Source organism: Fukomys damarensis, unplaced genomic scaffold (assembly GCF_012274545.1).
Source record: "Fukomys damarensis isolate Sample0158 unplaced genomic scaffold, DMR_v1.0_HiC HiC_scaffold_36, whole genome shotgun sequence".
Lineage (NCBI taxonomy): Eukaryota > Metazoa > Chordata > Mammalia > Rodentia > Bathyergidae > Fukomys > Fukomys damarensis.
Window position 1 is genome coordinate 27165159 of NW_022900948.1, and position 16055 is coordinate 27181213.

Sequence of the window (16055 nt, forward strand, 5' to 3'; positions counted from 1 at the left end):
CTTGTTCCTTGAATTTTTCTAGGTAGCATATGAATTTCCTGCAAAAATTTTAAAAAATGCAATCTTCTACATAAATGGGTTAAGTTGCATTTTTTCATACTGCCTTGAACTTGTAATCAGTCAAGGAATCTGATTAAAAACTGACCCTTAGGATGTTTCAGATAATACAAGTAGATTTAAAAAAATACTCCATACAATTTGGTTTGATAGGCATGGACTGCTTTCCTTGGGGTAATCCTCTGTTTTCTATGTGGGGGAAGCTAATCGTGAAGACGAATCTGATTAAAACCTCTCCTAAAGTCAACACACACGTTTGCAGAGGGGAAGTGGGTGGCTCCATGTTCCATTTTCAGTGCATTGTGCTCTGGGTGTCCCTTCCAGGCTGTAGCCTCTGTGGCAGGAATAGATGACGCCGAGTCCCGCTGTGGTGTTTTCTGTGTCAACCTCCCCATTCGGAAACTCAAAAGGAGCTTTGCACCTGGTCTCTAAAAGGAAGAATAAAATCTTTCCATTAAACACTTCTTCAAATCCTCTTTTCTTCTTTGCTGTAGTTGCTAAGGGACTTAATGGCTAATACATATAAAACATTACACAATGACATGAGATATTGTGGCCCACTTGTGTGCAAGACATGCTACTCATTGCTGGAAAAAAACAGCTTATGTAAGTACTTTATTCATATGTGCTTGCAATGAAAGATTGCTATTTTGTCCATTTTACTTCAGCTGCCTATATATTGTTAATAATGGTTAATAAGGCTGAGGACAGTGACGGTATAGATGAGTAGATGGGGTAAATAAAGGACTTAATGTGTTAAGTTGCGACCATGGTCAAGAACACCTGTAGAATACCAAAAGTAGTTTTTATAATTCTTGGGTTGTAAGTCCAGATAGAAATATAGGATATCAAGTTAAAGTTGATTATCAGATAAAGACGTTTTAGCATAAGTATGTTTCAAATGTTGTGTGGGACACACTTATTTTTTAAAATTATTTTTATAGGAAATGAATTGAAATGAATCTCTTGTATTTTTTTCTCCTAAATCTGGTGGCCTTCATTATGCAGCTTGGAGATTATTCCAATTAATAGTTGAAAAGTGACATTCAGAGAGGTTAGATAATTTGGTAAAGGTTGTGCTACTTCCAAGGAGAGAAAAGATAAGCTTACTAGAAAGTAAAATATAATAGAAAAGCACCAGGAACAGGGAGCTAAGAGCCTTGGGGAAACTGGAGTGAAGGACATTTTACATGGCTTTTTAGGGCTGTGTAAACTTTACATACTGATGAGATCATACTGAGCTATGAAGAATGATTTCACATCGGTGAGAAATGTTATCACCAGGAATGTGCTATGAGGAAAGTGGGATCGCCCTCTCTGGAATCTTAAAAGGTGGACTTGAGTTCTAATTTTATAATTTTATAAATTTTATAAATTGTGGAGGTGGTTTAGACCAGTGGTCCTCAATTTTAGCTGTATATTAGGGTCTCTGGGAAGCTTTTATACCCAGGGGCCTATCTCAGACTAAATGAATCAAAATCTCCATATTGTGGCCCAGTTTTTGGTATTTTATGAAAAGCTCCCCAAATGATTGTAAAGTCCAGTTAGAATTGGGGTACCTGGATTAGATGCTAGCTGACTTCTTTGGACTTCTTTGCAGCCTGTTGATTTTTGCATGTACTGGGGCCATGGATTTTAGCCTTGGCTGTCCTTCACCATTTCCCAGAGAACTCTACAAAGGTACAGATGCTGGTTCCATCCCTAGAGGTTTCACTGGTACAAGGTGCACTTTGGGCACTGGGAGTTTTCAAAGCCCCCTTGGTGTTCCAATATGCTGAAGGCTCAAATTTGAAGGCCTAAGATGGTGCTTCTCAAACTACATTGTGCAAGGGCACCATCTAGGGATTTTGTTAGAATGCAACACCTGAGATTCTGAAGTTTGAACACGATCTCAGGTGCTGTTGATGCTCTTAGTCTGTGCACTGCATGTGGAGAAGCACCAGTCTAAGGAATCTGACTGATTTGTATGGGCTTCTCTGAAAGCTGGTAATAGATATCAACAAATTCAATAATTTAGTGAGTTACAAAAGAATCTTTCAGGTAAAGTTTCTCAGTATGGATACTTTCCCACTAGAAATATTTGTGTTTTTTTAAATACCTAGGGAATAATACAATAAAATGTCAACATATTAACGGTTTTTATCCTTGAGTGGTGGGATTCAAATTATTTTATTTTGGCCTATTTATGCTATCTAGTTTCTGGAAATTAATTTGCATGACTCTAATAATTAAAAAAAGAGATAACCATAGGAAATAATCAGCTACATATACAGGGTGGTAGCTAAGCGGCAGAATGCTTGCCTCGTGGGTGTGAGACCCCAGGTTTGATCCTCAGCCCTCATAAATAAATGAATAGATATGCTTATATCTGTTCACACACACACAAACACACATTACTGTCTTGCATTTGTATGACAAAAAGTAAATAAACCATTGTCTTTGTAGCTCAAAACTGAAAAAAATCCCCTCACCAACATATGATGGCTTCCATGCTAGTCATGTATGATCCCTTTTCATTACCCACCCCCCGTGTCTGCACATACATGCATACTTTTGATCTTGAGTTGTTTACATACAAGTGCTATTATCAAGAATGTCCAAAGTCTTTCATAAACACTAATTTCTGTGACTTGAGATGTTACTCAACATTTGAAGAATATTTTTCCATCTAATATTTATTCAAGATTTTGAGGACTAAAAGCAACTGTAATTCTCCACTGAACTGCAACCATATCATAATCTTTAAAAGATTTCAGATTCCTGTAAATACACAAAATTATCTCATTTATCTGCCTCTCAAAATACATTGAAACAACATGTAAGAAGGTTTTCAGATCGTGGAGACCCTGTGCCAGCTCAGGCACCAACTTGTTCTCTGATGATGGCCAGACCATGCCCTCATGAACTTGTTTGCCAATCAAAGGGACTGAAGTAGATCACCTAAGAGGCTCTTCCATTTTGAGAATTTGATGACTCTATCATGATTATCCAGAAAAAAATTAAAAAGCTTGCCACTAGAATTGATTTGAAACTATCATCTTTAAGGACTTTGTCATCTGGAGGAGAAAGCATATGAGCCACAGACTGGGGATAAAGTCATGCGAATGAACCCATATGCTGCCAAGTAAATTTAGCTATTCTCATAAAATGAGTTAATGCGACCTTCCATGCAGAGGTGAATGTGCATTTATTTGACAATTGTTTCATCAGCACTTAAGATTTCAGAATTGGCCAGTAATTCTACCAAGAAGCAATAGCCTTAAGCCTTTTAATTTGTACACATTTTGGAGGAAGCCCCATAAAAATGCAAATAAAGCAAATAATTAGCTAGTTCCTAAAAAAAAGTTTGCCATCCCAGAGTGAGTAGAGATTATTCCATTTATAATGCTTGCAGTGTTTGATCCTTTTATTGGTTTGGTGCCCTTGAACAAAAGCTCATTCAACCTTCTCCTACAGTTTATTCAGTTGGTTTGGAAATTAAAAACAAAAATAAAAACAAAAAACCCCACCAAAACACAAAAATAAAAAAACTAGTGCTAGGAATGTAGCTCAGTGGTAGAGCGCTCCATGCAGCCTGAGGGTTCCAGCTCCAGCATGAAGAAAGGAAAAAAAAAAAAAAAGGTTGGCATTTGTGCATATATATAATAGAGTAATAGAATAATAACAGATAGAATAATTTTCAAAAAAAAGGTTGGCATGTGCATAGATATAATAGAGTAATAGAATAATAACAGATAGAATAATTTTCAAAAAAAGTTATAAAACTGATGTATCACTACACTACTATTTTGTGTCTTCAGAATCATTTTCAGGTCCACTAAGCGTCACTTAACTTACTTGCGCATGTTGCTACCCCTCCACTCCACTGTCCATCCTCCTGACAGACGCTTTCTGTGTTCCCCTGTGGATCCATGAAGAAAGGTTACTGACAAGATCATAATTCTACAATAGAAAGATAGTAAGAGAAGGCAAAATAATCTTAGCTACAGACTCAAATGGCTCAGCATTTAAATGCTAAATAAATATAGTATATTAAGTGAATATAGGATAAGGAGTAGGTTTAGATTCTGAGAAATATTTTTATCAAATTGCTTTCAAGTTCATCCCTGGCAAACTACTGTAATTATGATACAAGTTTTCTTTTATTTTCTACTTTAAATGGCAACTAATTACAATCTTTGGCAAAGGCTGGCAAAGAATGGATGAGAAAAGTACAAAAGGTAACATATTTTACAAAATATTTGGAATCACGTTTATCTTTAAATACTTCAGAGGCACAGCAAAGAATGTGGGATATATTGGTATGAAACAATTTTTATCAAACTTGGGACCTCAGTTCGATCCCTGGTGGCATAAAAAAAAAAGAAGTGATTATAATAACTACCCTAAACTGAGTCCAGTAAATGCATAAAATGCTTTTTCATTCATCACAGCAAAGGCGGGTATGGCATTTTCATGATAACACAAACAGAAATAAGAGTATAAGAAAGTTCCACGTAGATGTCACCTAATTTAAAATATTAACTCAAAACCAACCTTGTTTAATCTGAGTCCTACCCGCTTCCCACTAACCTATATCAGGCAAATCCTTGGTGACATCAAATTGCAGATGAAATCAAACCATTTATCATTTTTTTTCAGTGTTTATCTCTAAAAGATAAGGGCTTTTAAAAATTATAACCACAGTAATAATATTATACTTAAAAAATTACAACCTCTTTTTATTCATAAATGAATTCATTGCTTAAGTTTCCAATCATTCCATAAATGTTATTTTAATTTAGTTTCTACAGTTCACTTGAATCAGACCAAAATAATGTCCACACACATAAAGACTAATTAGTATACTTATGATGGTTAATTTTATGTGTCAACTTGACCGGGCCATGGAGTACCCAGATTAAACATTGTTTTGGATCCCTCTCCCAGTGAAATGAGCGTTTGAATATGTGGACTCAGTAAAGTAGATTACCTTCCCCAGCGTGTCTGGGGAACCATCCAATCCATTGAGGGACTAAATAAAACAGTAGAAGATGGTGGACATCATCTCCTTTTTATTGTCACACTGCTTGAGGCAACACCTCTCATTTTCTGAGCTCAGACTAGGATTCTTATCATTGAATCACCTGGTTAAGTCTTTGGACTTGAACTGGATTGGGCCACTGCCTTTTCTGAGTCTCAAGCCTGCAGACAACAGCTCATAGGATTTTACCTCCACAGTTTTTTGAGTCAATTCTTCATAACCACCGTCTCTCTTTCTCCCTACTACTGGTACTGTTTCTTCAGAGACTCATAATACAGTCTCTCTAAATCTATAGTTCCATTTTCATTTCCTTCCCTTCTATTCTGTCAATTTACTTCAGACCGGAAAACCAGATCATTTGTTCTGTAAATGTCTCCACAGGCAGGATTTGGTTTTTGTTGTTGTTGCTTTTTGAGACAGGGTCTTGGTATGTATTTTAGGCTGGCCTTGAACTCACTAAGTAGCCCAGGCTGGCCTTGAACTTGTGGTGGTCCTCCTGTTTCACTCTCCCAAGGGCTGGGATTGTAGGTGTGCAGCACCACACTTGTGAATACCATTCACAGGTAGGATTTTGCTGGTTGTCCTACTGTGGTGTCTCTGATACTGTATGTTGGATTTCGAAGCTAGAGAAAGTTCAAAACCAATTTTTCTTTAGCAAGGAGGACAGTTCATTTTCATAAATGAAGTTATAATTTTCTTCATCCAGAGGTATGTAATGTCTGGTTGTCTGTATTTTTTTTTTCTTTTCTATGATGTTATGCAGCCATGATGATCATAACCTAAATATGTTAATTCATAGACTTTGCAAATTGTGGCATCTAAATTCATTCATTTATTAACTGGAATGCTTTTATAAAAGTACATCTACAATTTGGTAATCCTTATATCTAGTCAGCATTAAAAAGAAAGTGTTTCTCCCTTAATTGGATCTTTTAGTGTTATGAATCTAATATCATTCACGAAAGGTGTGAAGTGTTGCAGTCCATTGAAATTATTATCTTTATTGCTACTGAAATGGTCTTATCCTGGCCTTGGGGAACTTCATCTAGTTGTCTTCAGAGTCTTTTTGCCACGAAGTCTCTGGTAGGTTTCCAGCCATCTCATGTGATAAGAGTTTTTGGGGCACTCTTTTACACTTCTCACCAATGAGCTAGAGTAAGTTATTTATTAAAATAACTGGACATCAGTATTTTTTAAAAGTTTGTCAGGTGATCCTAACATGTACAGCTTGGAGCAAAAATAAATGCTATTGTACCTTTCCTAATTCTGTAGTTAGCAGTTGATGTTTCTAAAAAAATTTAAGGTAAGTTGTCTACTTCTTCAAATTTAGTCATATTGCTGTACATTTCCCCAAAATGTTTATACTGTTTTTCTTAAATAATTGCAAAATTCATACTCTAGCAGAAAGGACAAAAAGGACTCAAAGCTGGAAAATTTTCCAACTGCCATCAATAATTTCATTGTTGTCTTCATTTTATGTTTTTTTTTAAACTTTTGATGAAATAAAACAAGATCCATAGAAGCCTAGTTCTTGTTTTCATGAACCTATTTATGATAGTCTTGTTTGCTGGGCCAGAACGTAATGGGGCACACTGCACACATTTAACAGATCACTGGCAATGAATATTCTGCAAAACCTGTATTTAAATATCACTGTACAAATAAAGAGAGTCAAGAGCAGTTTCTTGAAAAACCAGAGGACAAGCTAATGCAGTTTCGAACAGGTCTCTTAAACTTCATGTTTGGTGATACAATAATGCTTTCTGCAACATTAACACCCTCCCACTGATGTCAATAGGGAGATGTAAGTGCTGCTGATGAGGTTTTAATGTTACAAGCAGAGTATTAAGAATAAAATTGACATTTATCAGAACTGCAGTGAGGATTTTTTTTTTTTTAGGCCAGATCTGCCCTATGGGAACCTGGCATCTCAACCAGGTTAAGAAGATGAGATCATTTGTTTGAGGAAATTCTGACTTTGTGTACCTAAGCCCTGACTGTCACCTCACTACCATGATAGGTGCACTTTCCTGTTGCACAGTACGATTGCCAGCAAGCCAAAACATGCTTAAATGGTCAGTTGCGGTAACAGTAAATTTTTGAGTGTTAAACTCTAAGGCAATATAATACAATAGGATATACTAGGACCAACATTAGTGAAGTGAATTTGTGTTGATACCAAAAATATTCCCCAATATACTGGAAAACAAATTAGTTGGAAAACAAGCCATTTGTTTGCTTACCTCTAATTCATAGCCATGTTCACAATGATAAATAATTGTGCTTTTGAAGCTGTATTTATTGCCAACCACAAATCCATGTTTTGGACTTTCAGGTTTCCCACAAGAAACTGGACTGCAAGATTCATCAGAAAATGGTGGCTCCCAGGTCCCATCAAGCTAAGTAACAAACAAAAAATTATATTTAGGAATTAATACATGTGAATGAAGAAGTTTGCAAAGATTGGTGTATGGCAGAATAAGACCCAAAACGATAGTGAAAACGACCCAGAGTTTGGTCTTTTTAAGCTAAGTATCTATAGCTCTAATAAAACATAACATTCACTATTAGTCTTCAGCGTCATCCCTAAACATTTGTAGACATTTTAAAACATAAAATAAGATTCCTTCTTAATAGATTTCACTCAAAAATTTAAAAAAATCACTGTATATGTTCCCATTGTATTATGTGAAGACTACATATTGATACAAATACTCTATGACTTTACCAAAGTAGCCTTATGTTTCATATGATTCCACATTTTAAAATTTATGAGAAACTGCAAATTTAAGGCATTATACTGAAAGTTTTAACAGATGACTTCCTTTTCTCCATTTCAACATGAATACTTCTATTATTTATTTTTGAAGGGGTCAATAGTAAACAAAAAACCATCAGAGTTAGCGTGTTCAGCCTTCTAGTTGGGTAAAGTGAGGCATCCACACAGATATTTCCCTCAAAGACTGTTATTCTACTGCTAGTTGTGATATTGCAATACTGTGTGTGTGTTTTAGTTTTTGTCTACTATTCTCCAAGGCAGACCACAGAAACCAGAATTGTCCTTCCTGAGTCATAAAAACTTTAATCTTTCCATCCTGAAGCTATCCATAAGACATTTTTCTGATCCACCTATGTGACAGCAGATCATAATTCCTGTATTTCAGAAGGGGTCCTGCCCCACACCCACGAGTAAGAAACGTGACACAGAGAGGACAAGGCAGGTTAGTACAGACATATTGTGCTGGGTTTTTCCAGTGGGATAATATTAGATCAGACCCTTTTGTCTGATCCCGTTTCTCCACAGTTGTTCATATTAATCTATACAATGAAATCTCCACAAAAACCCGAAGGACAGGGTTCAGAAGCTTCTGGGCATCTGAACCCATGAGGGCCCTCAGGAAAGTGAACAAGATTCATGACACACTGGGAGGGTGCTGCACACCAACTGGACTCTTCCAGACCTTGCACCGCATCTCCTCAACTGGCCTTTTGTTTGTGTCCTTCAGTACCCCCTTTATAAGAATGCAGTAATGTCAGTGAATGTTTCCCTGCACTGTGTGGACAACTCTAGCAAATTGATAGAGCTCGAGGAGGTGCCACAGGAACCCCAACTGGTAGTGGGCAGGTTAGAAGTTCTAGAGACCAGGACTTGCCACTGGCATCTGACATGGGTGCCGTCTTGAGTACAGAGTCCCCAAATTGTGGAACACGACACAGAGCCCAATTAGATTATGTCGGAGTGAGTTGAATGAGAGGCCAGGTCTGCTGCAGAACTGACTGCTTGCTTCCTAAGTGTGGAAGGAAAATCTTCACACATCTGGTGTCAGAGGGGTTTTGCGAGAGGACAGAGGGAGGAAACGAGTTTGTTTTTCGATATCTTCAGACAAATAGTTTTCTTTGAGGAAACAGTATATGAGTTGGTAACAGTTGAAAGGGAGATTTGAAGCTAAACTCGTTATTCTACATATAAGCTAGAAGTAATTTTTATAAATATGCCTATATAACAATTAACCTTTCCCCTCGTGCGTATAAGTTGTGTTTAATTTTTCAACAGTGTAAACAATGAACTTAATTTGCACAAATATTTCTTAGCATTACTAGTAACTTTTCAAAGTTACACTTTATGTTTTCTTTTGTTTTACTTTCTTTCCACACATTTAGAATCAATTTTTCTCCATATGGTTACTTAATGAGATCAAAACAATTTATAAGTCATTCCTTTCTCCTGAGACTTTATTTCTGACTCACTTTTTCTGTTCCATTCATTTCTTTCTTCTACCTAACAACACCACAGCCATACTGATGGGAATTTTATAATACTAGGCCTTAATTTTTGACAAGACTAGCCTTCCTTCAGTATTAATTTTTCAAAATTTGTTTTGGTTTCCTTATCCATTTATTTGTTCTATGCACTACAGCTTCTCTTTATTACATTATAATAAAATATATGCAGGCACCTACTTTAGCTACATTTATGCATCTGAACACTTAGAAGAGATTTATTCTACCTTTCAAACCAAAAATTTAGTCAAACGCAGTTGACCTAAGGATGGTGGTCATACTACGTGTGAAGAGAGTAATGAAGGTTATAAAAAACAAGCTGTTGATTCAATAAAGAAGAGCTTCATCACTAGGATCACAGGGTCTTCCTGCAGGACACATGGAGAACTACTCAGTTGTCCACACACCCAACTTGGGGTGTATCAATTGTTTGCCTCAATCATGGCAGGACTCTGGTTCAGACAGCTCAAGGTCTTCCCTTATCATGGTAGAAGTCTGGTTCAGACAGCTCAGGGTCTGGGGAAAAAGTTTTCCTTTATACTTCTTCAATTCCAAATCTAAGAAATCATCTGGAACTATACAAATTTTGAGAGCATGGTAACTTTGGCAATCATTTGACCTGCTCCTTGTGATTTTTAGATTTGCCTATAAACCAAATGTGAATGTGCATAATTTGTAAGTAGATAATTTATAGGATAAGAAAATAATTCTTGAATTCTTACTATATATGTCAAGTATGAGTTACATACCTCATATTCATCAAATAAATTAATTCTCTGAATTACCAGAGATCCACAGATAAAGAAAACAGGCTCTGAGCTGGATGTGTTGGTGCACATTTGTACCAGCACTCTGAAAGGCTGAAGCAGGAGAACTGCAAATTTGAGCTTTCTATGGGCAACTTAGCAATTTAGCACAATCTTGTCTCAAAAAACAAAAACAAAAACAAAAAAAAACAAACAAAAAACACAACTGAAAACCTTTGTGCTAAAATTAGGAACAAGACAAGGATGTCCACTATCACCACTCTTGTTCAATATAGTTTTGGAAACATTGGCCACAGAAATTAGACAAGAGAAAGAAATAAACAATGAAGTAGGAAAGGAAGAAGTTAAACAGTCATTGTTTGCTGACAATATGGTATCCCAGGGATGCAAGAATGGCTCAACATAGGTAAATCAATAAATGTAATACACTATATTAACAGAGTCAAGGACAAAAACCATATGACCATCTCAATAGATGCAGAAAAAGCATTTGACAAAATTTAACACCAATTTATGACAAAAACCCTGCAGAAAATTGGAATAGATTGTTTCTATCTCAACTTGATAAAGGCTATCTATGAAAAAACCAACAGCCATCATCATACTAAATGGTTAAAATCTGAAAACTTTCATGCTAAAATCAGGAACATGGCAAAGATGTACACTATCACCACTCCTGTTCATTAGTTTTGGAAACATTAGCCACAGCAATTAGACAAGCAAAAGAAATAAAAGCAATAAAGGTAGTAGAGGAAGAAGTTAAACTGTCCTTATTTGCTGATGATATGACTACATAGAAGACCCAAAAAACTCCACCAACAATCCCTCCCCTGCCCGTGCCACTGCCATCCTCAGTGCCAGGAAGGTAGCCCCCTGCCCCCACTGGCACGCTTTTAGACCTCCTGATTGTGTTAGTCTTTACACCTACTCTGTAGAGGCAGAGGTGGTCATAAAGGATATTTTCCGGTGCTCCCAACTTTGAACATCTTTAAAGAAGGGGCGGGGGAAACCTGTAGTAGAACTGAGTGGAGTTCAACCCTTCAGGAGGTCGGGGAACCCAATCTGGTCCTTGCAGCCCGAGGTCAGTCTGAATCATGGGGTTCTGCCACCAGCTGGATGAGATCAGGGGACTCGGTTTTGCACTTGGCAGTGCATGTTGTATATTATGACAGCAGTGATATAGTCTGAAAGAGGCCCTTCAAACTCATTTTTCTTTCGTTTTTTCATCCCACTCTGCAAATTCTTTTTTTTTTTTCTGTCCTCTTTCTCCAGCTCAGTCTCTTGCTCCACCATATTATCCCTCATCTTCCTTTTTGTTTCCGCTCCTGTACTAACTCGGATTTCTTCTTTCATTATTTTTTTCTCTTTTCTTTATGTACTTTTCTTATGTCATTCTACCTCACTCAAGGGTTATTATACTTCTATTCTGTTTGTCCCTTTTTAATTTAACAGTTTCCCAATGATTGTGTGGTCATTCTACATCTTCTGGCTTCATGTGAAACCTTTTCTAATTCTCTTACTTATCTACTCCTCTCGTCCTAACTGTCTTAAGCCGCCATCCTAAATGGTAAATATCCTTATTGAAAAGTTTATTCACTGAAAACATATTTTGGATTGCTTCTTGATTTTAATTTAATTCACATGGTTTGAAGGTGATAGACTGATGACTATCACAAGTGTTCACTTTGCAAGTTGTGCTTGATCATACTGTGGTGCTGATTCTATCAATTAGAATAAAGGATTGTGATTGATTCAGTGAGCTGTTTTCTTTAATATTATGAAAATGAGAATGTCTATGAGTCATTAGAGACCCATGGGCTGAAACCCAACTATATTAGGAAGATTTAAGTAATAACCTAAAGGTTAAACTAAGGACAACCCAACAAAAATAGTAAAAATGAGAAAATGCTTAAGCAAGATACAGGGACAGACTTCCAGTTCACCAATGGCAATCAGTGAGGCAAATGAGGATGAAAAGTCTGACAGTGAGTCATCAGGACACCCTGAACTCAAAGCACAGGAAGTAACAAAACTGATCAATCAGGCTCTAGAGAAATTTAAAACAGAAGTAATTTTCCAGATAATCATAGAGATGACAAGCAAAATGAAAGTTATAATTCTAGACTCTAGAACAGAAACTGAGAGGAAAATAGATGAGTTCAGGACCACGAAAGAAGCCATGAATGCCCAGCATACGAAAGAATTGGAAACAATAAATGCCCAATATGAGAAAGAAATGGAATCCATAGGGCAGATTCAAGCAGATATCCAGGAGATTTAAAAACTCCATTGAGAGTGGTCACAACAGAATAAAAGAGTCAAAAGATAGAATCTCAGATATAGAAGATAAAATTTCAGTCAGTGACTGTGAAAAGAGAGGTCTCTTAAAAACAGTAAGGGATCATGAGAAAATGATCCGACAACTCTTAGATGATGCAAAGAAGAATAACATAAGACTGATAGGAATCCAAGAAGTAGCAGGAGAAAATGCAAATGACTTAAAAAAGCTATTCACAGAATAAATCATAGAAAACTTCCCAAACAGAGGGGAAGAATTTGACATGCAAATAAGTGAGGCATATAGGACTCCAACTAGCCACGATCAAAAAAAAAAAAACATCTACACCTAGACATATATTAATCAAGATCCCAGAAACCCAACAGAAGAACAAAATACTATGAGCAGTAAGAGATAAGAAACAAATCACGTGCAAAGGAAAGTCCATCAGAATCACAGCAGACTTTTCAATACAAACCCTTAGGTTAAGGAAAGCCTGGAATGAGACATTTCAAGTACTAAAAGAAAACAAGCTCCAACCTAGATTTATGTGTCCTGCAAACTTTCTTTCAAAATGGATGGGGAAATAATATACTTCCATGACAAAGAACACCTGAGAAACTTCATGAATACCAAACCAGCACTACAAGGAATTCGAAATAATATCCTAGAAAAAGACAATGAAGGTAACAACACAATGAGGTCCAACAGATCAAATCAAATAGGCAAGGTAAGAAACTAAAAGGAGAAGGCAAAAAAACCATGACAATAATAAGTTAGTACATATCAGTTATAAGCATCAATATCAATGGCTTCAATTCACCAATCAAGAGAAATAGACTGGCAGAATGGATTAAGAAGCAAAATACAATAATATGTTGTATACAAGACACACCTAGTGGAAAAAGAAGCCCATAGACTGAAAATGAAAGGACGGAAAACTTCTTCATGCAACAGAAGCCCAGAAAAAAGCAGGGGTAGCAATCTTATTCACAGAAAAAGTAAATTTCAAACCTAAAATGATTAAAAGAGACGAAGAAGGCCACTCCATCCTTGTGAAGTGAACAATTCAAGAGGAAGAGATAACAGATAATTCATTTTCAGTCTATTGAGTATGTTACAAAGCACATATGCTCCTTTTCTCTTTCTTTTTTTTTCTTTTTTCTTTTTCTTTCCCTGGTGCTGGGAGTTAAACTCAGCACATTGCTCTGGCTAGGCAGGTGCACCACTACTGAGCTAAATCTCAGGCTTTACATTTCATATTTTAAAAATTTATCAACACATTAATCTTTGTATTTATATATTGGTCTACCAAATTGATGAGTTATTTTGGTTCTCATTTTCTTTCCTTTTTTATTTGAGAATTTATGAAATCTGTATATATGAGTAGTGTAAAAATTATTAAGGTCTATCTGTCATCTCTGCCTTCTGCAAAGTTTCTTTTCTGTCACTACAGCTTGTTTGGTTGGAAATTTGTTAAGACAAATTTTGTTATGTTATCAATATATCTTTGTACCTATTTTCTACTGATAATGAATATTAATTTTTAAGTAAATTTTATCATAATTATACTTAAATAAATGGATAATAAATCATTAATATCATTCAGTATCTGGTACATATTACAAATTCTCCAACTGCCTCAAAGATGGTATTTGTTTATCTCAAATCACACAAATCACAAACATTCCACACATCACTGCTCTGTTTTATTATATCAAAGTATATATTGTATTGTAGAAAATATGCATTGTGTATATGTGTAGGGGGTATGTTTTTACACATATGTGTGCACTATTAAATGAGAAACATGGTCATGAATGTGGTAGGATTTTGCACATTTGGCAAATTGATAGTTTCTTTGGCAACCTTATGATTTCTCTAAATTAGATGCTTGATTTAATTCACAGTCATTTGGGAAGAATATTACATATGTATTGGTGTTAAATTCGATCATTATGCTTATAAAAATAGAATAAAAACAATTACGGGATATAATAAAAAAACAGAAATCTGATCTCAAAAATGTGAACTTTTTTAGTTGTTTTTGGATTTCAAATATACGTATATTTCTTTTCTGTGGGAAGTTTTGTTAGAAAATGTAAGTGATGCCATCAACAAGCATATGATACTTATCAAATTAATAAAACCAAGGAGTTTATAAATCAAAATTTTGAGGACAGTAACTTTGTTTTATTGGTAAATACAATATTTCAAAAATATTATATGAAAATAAAATGAGAAAGAACATATAATGTTTGAAGATCAGATAAAACTCATAACGTATTTGGATTATCAGTCTGTGTTGCATAAATTTTTGTTTATTTCCTATCCTTTTTTGCTGTCATATATATGTATATTTGAAATTTTTATTTAGTATCTTCATTTCTTGTTGTCATGTATGTTTGCAATCTTTAATAATAAAAAAAACTCCACCAAAATACTTCTATCGCTTCTCGGCCTTTTGGCTAAGATCAAGTGCAAAAGACTTCTAGACTTAATCGACAGATTCAGTAAAGTAGCTGGATACGAGGTAAACACTCAAAAATCAATAGACTTCTTATACATAAATAACAGACTCACTGAGAAAGGAAATTAGGGAAACATTTCCTTTCACAATAGCATCCAAAAAAATGAAGTATCTAGGAATCAATCTAACAAAGGAAGCAAAAGACCTCTACATTGAGAACTACAGCACCCTGAAAAAAGAAATCGATGAGGATATTAGAAAATGGAAAGACACCCCTTGTTCCTGGGTGGGAAGAACTGATATAGTGAAAATTGTCATATCTCCAAAACTGCTTACAGATTCAATGCAACCCTATTGAAATACCAACAGTGTATTTCACAGAACTACAGAAAGCAATAAAAAAGTTCATTTAGAATCAGAAGAGACCTAGAATAGCAAAAGCAATTCTAGGCAACAGAGACATGGCAAGGGGTATCACAATCTGCAACTTGAAATTATACTACAAAGCCACTGTGATAAAAACAGTACGGTACTGGCAAAGTAAAAGACCCAAGGGTCAGTGGAATAGATTAGAAGATGCAGAAACAACTCCAGAGATACTCAGCTACCTCATCTATGACAAAGGAGCCAATCATCCTCACTGGAGGAAACATAGCCTCTTCAATAAATGGTGTTGGAAAAACTGGATTTCAACTTGCCACAGATTAAAACTAGACCCCTATCTTTCACCATGCACTAAACTAAAATCCAAGGGGATTAAAGATCTAAATATTAAAACAGAAACACTAAACTTGCTGGAAGATAAGTTAGGTAGAACTCTTGAAGGAACTGGCATAGGAAAAAACTTCATGAACAAATCCTCAGTAGCACAGGAACTAGCACAAAGAATCAACAACTGGGATCTCATCTTTTTAAAAAGCTTCTGCACTACAAGAGAAACCACCAACAGAACTAGGAGACAACCTACATTGTGGGAAATTTTTTTACCAGTTGTTCCTCAGACAAAGGTCTACCACCTGAAATATACAAAGAGCTCAAAATAATCAGAACCCCCAAATATAAAGACCTGATTCAAAAATGGGCATCTGAAACGAACAGACATTTCTCAGACAAAGAAGTGAAAGCAGCGAATAAACATATGATAAAATGTTCATCACTGGTCATTTGAGAGATGCAGAT

General features: G+C 35.8%; 1 protein-coding gene across 1 annotated transcript in view; it reads right to left on the minus strand.

The window, feature by feature from the left end:
* Window positions 1–401: 401 nt before the first annotated feature.
* Svep1 (sushi, von Willebrand factor type A, EGF and pentraxin domain containing 1) overlaps window positions 402–16055 on the minus strand; it is a 146530-nt gene continuing 130876 nt past the window's right edge. Inside the window, exons 39-41 of the mRNA XM_019209820.1 lie at window positions 7324–7479; window positions 3895–3999; window positions 402–485 (exon numbers count right to left, since the gene is read on the minus strand). Coding sequence (XP_019065365.1) covers window positions 3907–3999; window positions 7324–7479 — 249 coding nt within the window. The 3' untranslated portion in view covers window positions 402–485; window positions 3895–3906. The remainder of the gene's footprint in view (window positions 486–3894; window positions 4000–7323; window positions 7480–16055) is intronic.